This window comes from Trifolium pratense, linkage group LG2 (assembly GCF_020283565.1).
Source record: "Trifolium pratense cultivar HEN17-A07 linkage group LG2, ARS_RC_1.1, whole genome shotgun sequence".
NCBI classification, from domain to species: Eukaryota; Viridiplantae; Streptophyta; class Magnoliopsida; order Fabales; family Fabaceae; genus Trifolium; species Trifolium pratense.
Window position 1 is genome coordinate 25,690,542 of NC_060060.1, and position 14,359 is coordinate 25,704,900.

A 14,359-nucleotide genomic window follows, 5' to 3' on the forward strand; every position below is an offset into this window, starting at 1 on the left:
AAGGGTATTGTTGCTAAAAAGTCTGAATACCAAAACTTTTGTATCATATTTATATACAGGTATGTATAGATGTATAGATATTTTTCAATTCCTTCCCTAAAACTATAAAAAAATCTTCCGTTTTCCAATCTCCAATTCCTTCCGAATTTTTCAATTCCCTCCTATTTTTTCTGCACTCCCAACATCTCCTTGGATTAATTTGCAGGTTGATTCTCCTCAGATTTGTTTGTTTAAAAACTTCTTTTCTTCTTCTTTTGCAAGTTTGTGATGATTTTTTAGATCTATATTCCTCAATAACTTTATTTTAATCTTCTCTTTTAGTATTTGATTTTATTGGATTCATAAGATTGACATATAATATGATTTGGCACCCTTTTCTGTTTGAATCTTGAAGTCATGATACTCTAAAAATTGTGAAGTATCGTGTCTCATACATACTTGATACCGATACTCGTCCGTTACTTTCCGGATACACGTATCAGAGAAGTATCGACAATTAATATTATATTATTTTTTTTAAAAAAATATAACAGATACATGTCTGATACTAATTGTCCTTTTTTGTGTATGATGTTTTTTATGGATAACCAACTACTCCTATGTCTTTTTTGGTAGTATTGATGATATTTTTTTGGAATAATACTAATTGATTGTCCTTTTTGGATAGTATTTAACTTAAATATGTAATTCACTTGTTTGGTCATTTTGAGGGACATTATGGAAAAAAAATCTAATTTCAATGTTAATTTTTTATAATCATCGATTTTAGTTATATTTATATATTATGCATTTATATATTTAATCTTAAATTTAATTTTTAAATAACGTATCCCCGCCATATGTATCGGGAATTTTGAAAATATCACCGTATCGTATCGGTATCGTGTCACGTATCTGAACTTCATAGGTTTAGTGACTTGTTGAAAATCTGAAGGGCGGGTAGGTAATAATGTGTAGATATTTTAGTTTTCTTGGTAGATATTTAATTATTTTTTTGGTAATATGGTATAGATATTTAATTTTAAAAATGTTAATTGTAACGTGTAGACTTGGTTTGATTATATGATAGAATATGGATATCCGCCAAAGCCGTAGTTGGATGTATAATAGACTAATGCCTGGTCGAAGGGGCCTTACTGATGAATTTCTAAAAGGGGTAGATGAATTTGTGTCTTTTGCAATTCAACGAGACACGTCGAATAAAGAAATTAGATGTCCTTGTTCTAAATGCAAAAATATGAAATTCTTAGATCCCGAAGAAGTTAAAGTTCATATTTATTCGCGGGGGTTCAAACCTGATTATTGGTACTGGACATGCCACGGAGAAAGTGATCCGGAGTTGTGTGTAGAGTTTACTACTCAACATAAGAAAAAACCTACACAAGAGAGACAAAACAACCATAATCAAATTCACTGGGATCAAAAGTTTCATGATGTACTTCATGCAGTTCAGAAGCCATTGTCGTTAGGAATAAAGAAAAAACTAAAAAATGGCCGTCGAATGAAATCTACTACAGTAGCACGAAGGTTGTATTATCACGACTCATGTTCTTCATCAACTAAATGGGTACAGAGACATGAGCTTGAAGAATTTAGAAATGAAATAAAGCAGCAGAGACACGAGGTTGAAGTATTTAGAAATGAAATAAAGCAGCTTCGAGAGACATTGGCAAAACAAAGATGAATGATAAACCAACTGATGAAAAGATGAACAAGAGACTAAGTTTATGATATGAGGTGTTCTGTGTAAAATTTTATGTTGCATTTTGTCATACGTACTCAGTTATACTTATTACTGATTTTGGTTGTTACGTACATTTACATGTTTAATGTTCTCAAATATTTTTGGTGTGTATACTTTGGCTAATAAGCTTCCTTATAACGAATAATGTAACTGATTGAATTTGTAGTGTTTAGTAAAATTAGTGGTTGAACTAGCTTATATGTATGAAATGACATAAAAAAGATATGACATAAAATTAGTGGTTGGATAAGTTATAAGCTCTTTTTAAAAAATTGTTACCAAACAGAGTTTTTATCTTATAAGTTAAAAGCTATAAGCTAGCTTAGGTACCGTTTAACCTAGCTTTTTTTTCTCTTCTTTTGAGCTTATGCAAACAGGTTATGCAATTTTTTATGTATTATTATAAGTTTTTCAAGGTAGCTTATGATAAAATAGCTTATAAAAATACAATTTTGACTAGTATGAACTTATAAAATAACATAAAACCTAATTTATATTGCATAAGTTGTTTGCATAAGCTCAAAAGAAGAGGAAAAAAAGCTAGGTCAAACGGTACCTTATTTGGCTTCCCAAACAGAGCCTTAAATATATGTAAATGACACACTTATTTAACTAAAAGAGAAAGAAAATATAATTTAGAAGGATGATTTTTGGTCAAATTGATCCTAATTTACCTTTCTCCGATTAAGAAGGAAAAAAAAAATGGTGACGCCTAAGTTAAGCGAGGAGAACAGGAGAAGAAAAAGAATAGGTAATTTAATTTAGTCTGTGGATAAATTATTCGTCTGTGGATAAATTATTTCTTTAGTTGAAGTCATTTAATTTAACATATATACTAATTTAGAGACATGTGTGAGTTGACTGACTTTTATCGATATTTAATTATAATTATATTAAGTTAAAAAAAAATTATTTAGAACAAAGTAATTAAAATATAAGTGAAATTATTATTTTCTTTCTTGTAAAACTTATTAAATCAATAAATTTATTTATTTTAATAATTAAATTGATAAATTTGTTTTAGTAAAACTATTGTCCCATGTATATTTTTAAATAAATTATAATTAATCTGTTCTAATTATTCATTTTTTTTTGTTTTATTTATAGAATAATTTATTTGATGTTATCATATTTGGTAGATTAATAGTAGATGTTAAAATCTTATATCTCATCAACAAAAAAATATTACAATCTTATAATTACTTTTAATATATAGTTTTCGGTTTTAGATGAAGTGGTACATACATAATCCACTGAAATTAAACTCACATAATTGTGAGATGGGTTGAACTAGGACTTATGAGACTACTCTGAATGTATAGTTAATAACTTAGTTGTAGATGTTCCTATTTTTATACCTATTAATATTCATTTTACTCTTTTTATAATTTTTTTTATAGACTAAACTTTTCTTCCTATTTTAATGTATATAGATTCATTATATTTTTATATTTTTTGTGTTTATCTTATATTCTTTCAAATTTTTTTAAAAACCAGTGTTTTATAGACTAACCAGTGTTTATCTTATATTCTTTCAAATATTTGGTAATTTTTTTATAGACTAACCAGTGTTTTAAAAACCGGATCGGACCGGCCGGTCCGACCGGTTGAACCGGGAACCGGAGGGGTCACCGGTCTGGTCCGGATGTTGGATCGGATACGCTATTGGACCGGCGGGAACCGGTAAAACCGGTGAAAACCGGTGAAAACCGGTGAACCGGCGGTTTTGAAAAGCCGGCGGTTCAATTGCGTTTTTTTTTCTGGACCAAAACGTTTGCTTTTTTAAAAAAAAAAAATCGAAAAAAAATTAGAAAAAAACAAAGAAACAGAAACTGAGAAAACTCATAAAAGTGAAACGCAGGAGAATGAAAATAGAGAAAAAATTGTACATATACCTTGTATATTTTGTTCTTTTAACCCTCTAAATTTTTACTTTTGAACTCACCCAAGAGAAGAATAGAACACAGAAGAATGAAATAGAGAAATGGAAATAAAGAAGATTCACGATTATGGCAAGAAAAAGAAAGAAAAGAAGGATAAACCAAGTGCAGGAGAAAGAAACAGGAAGTGAGGCAGGCAACAGTTGGCTGCTATTCAATGAATGAGTTAGAGAAGATGATAGGATTTAGGGTTTTTTTAACTTGTTATATGTTTGTTTTTTTTTTGACTTTTTTTGTTACTTCCTTATATATATATATATATGAGTCAGGATCCGTTGACACCAACTAGTTTGACACCAAATGTTACACCTCTCAATAACGTTTTAACCGATATAAATTTTATAAAATTCACCGTTGGATTGAAAGTTTACATCATATAGATCATTTGTGTAAAATTTCAGACAAATCCAAAATCATTTGATATGCTATTGAGACACATAAAGATTAACGGCATTTAAAAAAATACAAAAACCGTTAATCTTTATGTGTCTCAATAGCATATCAAATGATTTTGGATTTGTCTGAAATTTTACACAAATGATCTATATGATGTAAACTTTCAATCCAACGGTGGATTTTATAAAATTTATATCGGTTAAAACGTTATTGAGAGGTGTAACATTTGGTGTCAAACTAGTTGGTGTCAACGGATCCTGACTCTATATTATATATATATATATATATATATATATATATATATATATATATATATATATATATATATATATATATATTTTGAAACACTTACTTATATGTTGTTGTTTGGGTGTTTACTTTGCATTTAAAACAAACATACTATATAAAAAGAAAAATTCCAGCTCGTAAAAACTAATATTTTTTTATTTGTTTTTTTTTTTAAAAAAAAAAGTTTTATTGTTTCTATAGTTGCCTTTAACGTAATAAATTATTAAAAAACTCATTAAATTTGTACTACCGTAAAAAAAAAAGCTAAATTTGTGTTCTATTTTTGTGTTCAGTTTGCTATTTTTGTGTTTTCTTTTAATTTTTAAATTTTTTATGCTTTTATTCAAAGAACGAGTTATCTCATTCGACCGATTTAATAACTATATAGTTTTATTATAGAGACCGGTTCATTCTATCGGTTTAATCCGATTTAATCCGGTTTATCATGCGGTTCGACCAGTGACCCAGTGGTTCGACCAATGAACCAATGAACCAGTGCCCTCGCCGGTTCGATGTCCGGTCCGGTTTTTAAAACACTGAGTGAAACTACAATGAATGATATAAAATTGGGAATGTGGTTAATCTTACTAAGAATAAATTAGTAAATTTGGTCGTAATCAATTTTAATATATTAAAAGTAGATATACACCGTTTAAATTTCGGAATTCAAAGTCTTATGACAAAACAAGAGTTTTACCTTTAGCCTAAATAATTAAGAGGACTAAATATATTTATCACTTGTATCACATATATCTACCACTTGTATGATATATCAGATATTGTACATGTTCCTCTAAGTTTTTATTTATTCATTTTTTCATATGAGAATGGAACTTTCTAGCTAGCAGAATATAAGTTTAATGAGGTGAACTTTTTGAAAATCACATTCCATAACATACATAATATATGCAATTACTTGTACGGATTTATATAGCTGTACACTTGTACCGCAATTCAAAGGCCTTGAAACTTTCAAGAAGACCGACATTCATGCAAGCCAAGAAAATATATATATACAAGAGGGTTCATGGTAGGTAATGGGAACATCGAACTCAAATACTATATACAGTAAGTAGTAGATTTTCTATAAGCATAGCACGTTTTGCTTCCTTGTCAAATTCAAGATTCTACAAATGCCTAACAAGAAGTGATCCCCGAGAAAGACTTGTGGTGTTCAATACCAAGCACATGCAATATGTTTCATGAAACATGAGGGTTTGCAGTATTTCAAGAAAGGTAAGCTTTTTGTCCAAATGTGTCCTCCCAAATATAAAAACATGACAAACATCATAATGGTCCTATAATTTTTTTTATAAGATATGTTTATAAATAAGAGGTATTCTTCATCTTAGAAGTCAGTTTTGTAAAATTAAGTTAAGTTCAATCTAAAATTCTAAGATGAGTTACCTGTGGCGACTACACCATATGTGCCATGGCCTAAGGCCCCATAAAAAATAGGGGTCTCTAAAAAAAATTATAGGGTAGTAGTATTAATAAATAAGAGGTATAAAATTGTAACCTTTTAATTGATAGATTGTGTTATCCTGATATTTGAGATTATCTTTATTCTAAAACGAGATATTTATTAGTTACTGCCTCCGGTCCTATATATAAGAAAAATTTTACTTTTTAGGTTCATTGTAAAATGAATGTATCTAAATTTAGATACATTCATTTTACAATGAACCTAAAAAGCAAAATTTTTCTTATATATAGGATTGAAGGGAGTACAAAATATCCTAAAAAATATTTTTCTATTGTGAATAATTTTTTTAGACGTTTTATAGCTAATTGTTATACTATAGTTTTATCAAATGGATAAAACTATAGTATAATAGAGATTGTCCTATTTATTAAACATTTTTTATAGTAGTGAAAAAATGATTATTTTTTAGTGTTATCGATGTTATTTGTAATTTAAATGGATGATAATTCTTTTGATTTTTTTTACATTTTTTCTTTTATTAGGGCCTATTTTTAATAATGCACAGGGTCTCCAAAAAGTTGGAGACGCCCCTGCGAGTCACTTTCTATCAGATTTTCAGTTGGAAAAATTGTACGTAATTGGAATAATCGTGATTTCTCCTTAAGATACTTTAAAATCGTTAACATGAATTAATTATACACTTGCATCAAGTGTATTGACCAATGATATTTCATATATAATAAGATTTCTTCAATTACTTTCGTGTGCTAGAGACAAGAAGAAATTATTGAAAAATAAATTTCACAAAATTTTGGCTTATGGAATAACCAAATTTATGGTTTATTTTGCTTGTATAGTGGTCTCTATTTATAGTGAAATTTATATCCGTTTGGTGAAGGAAGACGACTCTTTGTGAATTAATAAAAAATGCACAACCCAATTTCAAACGTATATTTTGGAAATATCACTAACAATAATTGCCACCATTTTTAAAATATGTATGAATCCATTATTTGAAACATCTCACAGATTTTATATTAATGTATATATCCTAGTCCTACAATTTAAATCGTTTACTTAATAATTTGTATTTTTACGAATAAAATTGGTAGATAATCTTTGAATCAACTATTCATTAGAATAAACATGTATAACTAACACACAAAAAATTTAGCATCATTGGTAGACTTATAAATAATGTTACATTTGTCTAAGTGACAAGTAGTAAGAGTTTTAGGCCCCTTAAGTAAAGTGGCCAGGTCTGATTCAATCTTTTACCCTTATGCGCATACCAAAAAAATTTGATTAGAAAAAGAGAACTCACCAAATATATCTCATAAATTTTCCAATGGAGATTAGTAACAGCTTAAACAATTAGACAAAAAGTAATGATGGTAAAAAATGAGGTCAGTTTTAGAGATTCTAGCGACAACATTAATAAATGTGTACCGAAAAATTTACCTTTATAAGTATAAAATAGAGTACAATGAGAACTTCAAACTCATTGCAATTAAGAGGCGACACTCAAAATTGACAACAATACAAGAATTTAATTTTTTTTTGTCCCTTCGGGGACATCCGATAAAATTGGAACGATACAGAGAAGATCAGCATGACCCCTGCGCAAGGATGACACGCACAAATCGAAAAATGGTTCAAATTTTTTGTAGTCAAGACAAACTTGTATTTTTATATAGCTTAGTGGTGAATGTATTAAAAAGTGATACTAAAAGGTCATGAGTTCGAATCCTAGTGAGGAATTTTGGCCAAGTGGTAACCTAGTGCCCGACTTTGTAAATGTCAGTAGTTCAATTCCTGTTGGTTGCAACTTTAAGTTTTACTAAGTGCATGCTGGCATAGTTGGTTGGGAGGTTGGTTTGGTCATGGAGAGGTCATGGGTTCAACATCCACCGGTGGCTAAAATTATACAACTCTGTTCTTGCTTATTGCGACGGTTATAACTGACACAAAATTACCTGTGACAGTTTGTGTGGCAGTTCACAAAACCGTCGCAATATATTGAGCCGACATCGGGATTTGCAGCCGTTTAAAAACCGTCTCTACATTGCGTTGCGGGGGTTCAAAACCGCTGCTAAGCACTTATAAATTCGTCGCAAAATGCAGAATTTCTTGTAGTGACCTCCCCTAAAATATTTTTCAAAGAAGTATGGTGACATCCTCCACTTTATAATTGGGTTAAATGCAACACAAATGGTTCAGCGTTGGATGGCCCCGGTCTTGCTTCTTGTGAGGGTCTTTTTAGAGACTATACTACTACTTTTCTTTGAGGTTTTTCTATTAATATTGGAAACTCTTACGCCCTTCATGCTGAACTTATTGGTGTTATGAATGCTATTGAGATCGCTCATTCAAAAGGGTGGAACAATCTTTGGCTTGAATCTGATTCACAATTGGTTAATTTAGCTTTTAAGTCCTCCCTCATTGTCCCTTGACAGCTCCATAATAGATGGTTCAATTGCTTGGAGCTGACTAAAATCATGCAGTTTAGAGTGACTCACATTTATCGTGAAGGAAACTGTTGTGCAGATAGAATGGCTGCTTTAGACATCAATATTAATGGTTTTTACTAGTGGGATAATGTTCCGCCTAGTGTTCAAGGAGATTATATTAGTAATTTTATGGGTTTTTCGTCTTTTAGATTTCATTAAATACACTGCACTTTTTTTCCCCTTATCCTTGTTTTATCCCCTGGGGTTTTCCAATAAAGGTTTTTAATGAGGCAGTGGCAGGTTCCTTGTATTTTGTTTCCTTGGATTTTGGTCTAGTCCACCAAGTTTGCCTCTTTTCCTTTCTTTTTAATAAATTTATTAGGGTGCTGCAAATGATAGGTAATGATTATGGTGTGCCAACATAGTTAGGATGTCATAGTTATCATATGATGCCTATATATACTAATGTTTTATAAAAACAAAAAGCGACACTCAAAAAACTAAAAATAAGGCAAATAAAACTAATATGATGATGAGTAAAACATATAAAATAATTATATAATGTAGCAATAGTGCGAATTTGAATACATTTCTTTAGCGGCAAATAAATTATTATTAATAATCGGTTTTTGCACAAGACGAGCAGAGATCGGAAAAAGCGTAATTACAAAATAAATGCGTCGTATATAAGCGGAAAACCAATGAAGAAAACCAAAGCCGCCACTACCTAATAGAGGACCATATCTAAAGGGCACTCCTCAGTCTCCAAACTCCAGACCACCAAAGAAGACATCAACTCAACCTACAAAGATGCCACTAGATTCTAACTCCCAATCTCGAATCAAAAGTGACAGGTCCATCGGAATCCAAGAAGCAACTCCGCGAGTCAAAATTGATGGGTCAAACGAGGCATGAAGACCTAGGTAGACAAGTCACAGCTCCCGGTCCGCCTCCAAAACAGTCAACACCAACGTAGAATAGGTCAATCAGATACAAAGAGACCTGCAAATCTCAAAAGATTTGAAAGAGGCAGAAAATCTTGTACCGTTGAAAGTCAATCACACACGATATCAACTACACCCCGGCGGCGCTAGATCGAATTTGAATACATTGTTTGTTGATGGAGTGATGGATTGAGATAAAATCGTTTGAACTGAAATTAAAGTCATAAACCAAGGGCCCTACATATTAGGTGAAAAACCAACCCAAAATTGTGTAAAGCCTCCTAAAAAGTGAATGAATGATTATTTAATATTTATTTTCTTTGAACTTGTTTTGGAATTCTGCATTTTGGACTTTGTGTCTCTCATGTGTGTGTATGTATATGTGTGTATTTCCTTTCCTAGGTTAGTCTATATATAGGTTACACTCACCGGCTTAAGAAAGTATCTCATGCATATCCTCTCAACAAAAGAAATGCAGCTCATAAAAATAATCACTTTTCTAAGTCTTTTCTTCTCTTCTCTACAACACTCTTTTTCTTCTTCACAAATTCAATCACATCCTTCACTTCAACATCAAGCTGGTAATTATATCTATCATTAGTGTTTGTATTATCAATGAATGAATGCATAATAACCTTATAACTTGTTTAATTAATTTTTTTCTACCTTCTAAATAAATGATATAGTAGGAGTAGTAAATGGACACCAGCAGCTTTCTCTACCAACAATGCATAGAAAGCTAAGAATATTCACTAAAAAGGTAAAACATAAATCTTAAGAAGCTTCTTTAGTCATCAAAGTTTCTTTCATTATTTATGCTACTTATTTATTTCTAACTATATGTTCCTATATATAAGTAGGTTAAAGAATCTGATGAAGCTAGAGATATTGTATCACACAAGGAGAAAGATTCCCTTCTTGCAGGTAATGATAAAATCATGTACTACTACTACTACTAGTTACTAGAAATAGCGATCACTTATTATCAAAAAAAGAAAGTGATCACTTCATTCAATGCAAAATATATTTTGTTTGTGAAGCACTAGCTTTTGTTCATCATTTTTTGCATTACAAAAGCTTAGCAAGGATTTTTTTTGGTACATACTTAGCAAGGATTTGGTATCCTATAACCTAAGCTGCAAGGATCTAGTTATCTGTCCTTTTTGGTGCAATGAATCAAGCTAGGTTTTATCATTTGAAGGTGTAAACTTTTAAATGGCAAATATATTATTACATAAATCTCTGTTCAAGACGAACAAAGATTAGTAAGAAAAAACTACATAACAGAGGCGTCGTATAAAACTAAACCAGCGAAAATATTTTATCAATAAAATTAGTATAAACTCACCATATAAACTATATAGGATTTTGCTAATACACACCCACTAAGAAATTTGAAGGAGTATTTTAGAAAGCTACACCCATTTGAAAAGGACAAAACACCCACTTTTTCCTTAATCATTAATTGTAAAATCTTTATTCTCTCTTTTAATTTCCGTCAGTCAGCAGATGGTCATCTTTCTTGACTCTCTCTTGCTTAATATGAGTGCTGTCAAATGATGAGCCACATAACTAGTTAAATTGAGTAACAAAAATGAAAACTCAAGGCAATATATTACAAGCAAATACACCGTAAAAAATAAAATTACAAGCAAATACAAAATATTTTCTCTAGCAACAACAGAGAAGCCAACTTGAATTTTTTTTGTTTCATTCATAAAAAATATATGTTTGGTGCGCAAGATATGATAAAGATAGAATATGATAAAAAGTTGGATAAGAATAGGATAGAATAGTGGCAGGATAAACATATATACTGTCATGTGTTTGGTGCACACATGATAAGAAAGATGATATCATTATTTTATCATATCCTGTATTTGGTGCAAACTTAATATTGACATGATAAGATACATATTTATTTAAATGAAAACATTATTCTTGTAAAACAAATATATTTTTTTATAAAAAATAAATAAATTTATATTTACAATTAACATAAAATAAGTAATGACAAAATTATCATTGTGAAATAATTTCATTTAATTCTAGAAAAGTGCATTGATAAAATTAAAATTGTTATACACATAAGAAACATAAAGAAACATATTGCCAAAATTTAAATCGTGTCAAATTAAAACTTTCATAAACATAAGTAGTAAGAAATCAATGAAAACGATAAAACAACAATATATTGTCAAATATTTTTATCAAACCGTACTTAAATTATATTATCAACGACTTAACAAATACAAGACGAGTAGTATCATGGCAATCCATAAATAAATAAAATGAATATTTTTTATAAGAATATTAATGAATATTAATTATAAAATAATAATAACAAGTATCAATTAAAATTAAAATAAAAAAGTATATAAAGATTAGTGTGTGTGAGCAATCAAGCAACAGGTCCATAGTAATATATCTCACGGGAATAAAAAAAATATCACTCTATCAAAAAAAAAAATATCAGGACATATCAAGTATATAAAATTATTTCATCAAAAAAAGTATATAAAATTATATGCAGTAAAAAAAGTATATAAAATTATATACGAAGCAAAATATGTACCCAAAAAGTAAAAAATAAAAAATCATCAAAATGCATTCAATGGAAATTGAAGTGAGGAACATGTTTATTTTATCCTATCATGTTGCTAACTCAGCTTAAAATAAAGATTAAAATAACAAATGCTAACTAGGATAGGATAAACAATAGGTTTATTTTATCCTTTCTAATTGGTGCACCAAACAAGATATTTTAATATAATAGGATTGTTTTATTATATCATGTCCCCCTATCCTACGCACCAAACATGCCTTATAAAGAATTAGTGATACAAATTAAATAAATTCAAAATGTATATGGTGTTAGAATCAGAGATACACAAATAGGAAAAGAGAAAGACGGCTAGGGTTTCAATAGAATACCAATAGCTTAACATTACAAAAAGGTTACTAGAGAATATATAATAAAACCTAATGGACTCTAAACTAACAGGCCCAATAACATAAACTATTATTTTATTATCTAACACCTACTCTCAAACTCATGATGCATCAACAAGAAGCATTATGAGTTTGTCAAACAAAATACGAAAATAAAATAAACTACCAAATAAAATAAACTTCTAACATCACCCCTCAAGCTAAAGCTTACTAAGCTTTAAGCTTGTTACAAATTAGCCCTGACAACAAATCAACCCAATTAAGATCACGATCAACTAAGAGCAGCCATTTACCATCAAGGAGGGGAGAACCAAATCAAATTAATCCAACATCCAATCCAATGCAGTCCAAGATAACCAAAAACCAAATCAATCGAACAAATTCAAACTAAACCAATCATAAGAATCAATATGGAGAAGTGCAATCAATCAGAAGAAGTGCAATAGGGAGAAGTGCAATGCAATCAGAAGAAGTGCAATAGGAAGAAGTGCAATACAATCAGAAGTGCAATAGGGAGAAGTGCAATAGGGAGAAGTGCAATGCAATCAGAAGTGCAATAGGGAGAAGTGCAATAGGGAGAAGTGCAATACAATCAGAAGAAGTGCAATAGAGGGAGAAGTGCAATGCAATCAGAAGAGAAGTGCAATAGGGAGAAGTGCAATACAATCAGAAGAGAAGTGCAATTGGGGGAGAAGTACAATGCAATCGGAAGAAGTGCAATAGGAAGAAGTGCAATACAATCAGAAGTGCAGTAGGGAGAAGTGCAATGCAATCAGAAGAAATGCAATAGGAGGGAGAAGTGCAATGCAATCAGAAAAGAATCCAATAGAAACACAATAATCAAAACAAAGAGGGGGCACCTTATTAAACAATTCCAATGCGGAGACACGAAACAAAGCAACAACACCATGATGAAATTGAAACTCACCAAAGTCATCACTTCAAAAAAAAAAAAAAAAAAAAACAAGAAACAAGTGCCACACAAACAACAAACCCAATGCAACAAAAAAAACATTCCATGCATCGAGACTTTTAGTGCACAAATTCCACTTCAAATAAAACTTAACCTTTCAAACAAGTGTGCCACATGATCCTGAAGATGCAAATTGACCATAATCTCAATAAATTGACGAAGGTGTGAGCGATGCAAATTGATGGAACCGTTACAACCCAATTGTGAAACCGTAGATGCAACCAACACAAAACAAATGCAACCTTTAGATCCATCAATACAAATCTTGCGATCCAACCAAAAACAAAACAACATGGCAAACACATTCCCAAACTATCGGGAACTCGGCAGCGGATTAACACCATTCAATTTAAGGAGGATCGAAACAAGCTCTCGATACCATGTTAGAATCAGAGATACACAAATAGGAAAAGAGAAAGACGGCTAGGGTTTCAATAGAATACCAATAGCTTAACATTACAAAAAGGTTACTAGAGAATATATAATAAAACCTAATGGACTCTAAACTAACAGGCCCAATAACATAAACTATTATTTTATTATCTAACATATGGTATGTCCGTATATATGTATATATTTTTTTTTCACCTTTAATATCCAGTTCAATGGACCGCCTAATTTGGTTCGGAAATTAGTTTTGGCATTCAATGGTTTCAGCCCCAACCTGATCAGAGTTGAGGGGGGTCGAAATGTGGATCTCCCTACCAAGTAGTACAACGCCAATCATCATTAGACCAACTAATGATTGCTTATATATATGTACATATATCTTATATAATGAATTCAAAATACAATATTAATTTACTGAACATGTTTACGAAATTGTGCAACGTTACAGGGAAACAAAGCAAGAAACAGCAAAACATGGAGGTTGGGAGCAAAGGAACAAGACAAGAGTGGATAGAGGAAGCTGATGATCCATCACAATATTTTACTATGGATTATAATCGTGTTAAAAGACGGCGTCCTATACACAACAAGAAATTGCCGGTTGGTCCATAAACATAGGATAGGATAGGAGAATAGTATTATACACCCACCTCCTTTCATTTCTCTCCAATAAACATAACCTAGTTAGGACTTAGGAGTTTATTAAGGCCACAGTTTTGTCACAAAAGTGTGTAATTAGGAACTAAAAATAGGGAAATGTTTTTTTAATTACTAGTATGAAAGTCTTTTCATTTATAAAATGTATGAATGATTTAGGAAAACATGGATCAACAACTTAATTAAATATGTTTTTGCA

At 30.6% G+C, this 14,359-nt stretch overlaps 2 protein-coding genes and 1 non-coding gene across 3 annotated transcripts; all 3 read left to right on the forward strand.

Moving 5' to 3' along the window:
* The first annotated feature begins 105 nt into the window (after nucleotides 1-105).
* LOC123911557 lies at nucleotides 106-1,857 on the forward strand. Its single transcript, XM_045963005.1, has 2 exons — nucleotides 106-205; nucleotides 1,070-1,857. Exon 2 carries the CDS (start codon nucleotides 1,073-1,075, stop codon nucleotides 1,682-1,684), a length of 612 nt encoding a protein of 203 aa, XP_045818961.1. The 5' UTR covers nucleotides 106-205; nucleotides 1,070-1,072; the 3' UTR covers nucleotides 1,685-1,857.
* Nucleotides 1,858-7,356: 5,499 nt separating this feature from the next.
* Nucleotides 7,357-7,459, forward strand: LOC123911968. Its single transcript, XR_006810826.1, has one exon. It is a non-coding gene; the product is annotated as a U6 spliceosomal RNA (small nuclear RNA).
* A 2,184-nt stretch (nucleotides 7,460-9,643) lies between these two features.
* LOC123911558 (protein GOLVEN 6) lies at nucleotides 9,644-14,359 on the forward strand. The gene is made up of 4 exons (XM_045963006.1): nucleotides 9,644-9,769; nucleotides 9,875-9,948; nucleotides 10,049-10,112; nucleotides 13,952-14,359. Exons 1-4 carry the CDS (start codon nucleotides 9,661-9,663, stop codon nucleotides 14,113-14,115), a joined length of 411 nt encoding a protein of 136 aa, XP_045818962.1. The 5' UTR covers nucleotides 9,644-9,660; the 3' UTR covers nucleotides 14,116-14,359.

Excerpts from the sequence above, each read along its gene's own strand:
- LOC123911557 (XM_045963005.1), top strand. The coding sequence starts at position 1,073 with ATGGATATCCGCCAAAGCCGTAGTTGGATGTATAATAGACTAATGCCT.
- LOC123911558 (XM_045963006.1), top strand. The coding sequence starts at position 9,661 with ATGCAGCTCATAAAAATAATCACTTTTCTAAGTCTTTTCTTCTCTTCT. Across the intron at positions 9,770-9,874 it reads TTCACTTCAACATCAAGCTG|TAGGAGTAGTAAATGGACAC; the intron begins GTAATTATATCT and ends TAAATGATATAG. Across the intron at positions 9,949-10,048 it reads TAAGAATATTCACTAAAAAG|GTTAAAGAATCTGATGAAGC; the intron begins GTAAAACATAAA and ends ATATATAAGTAG.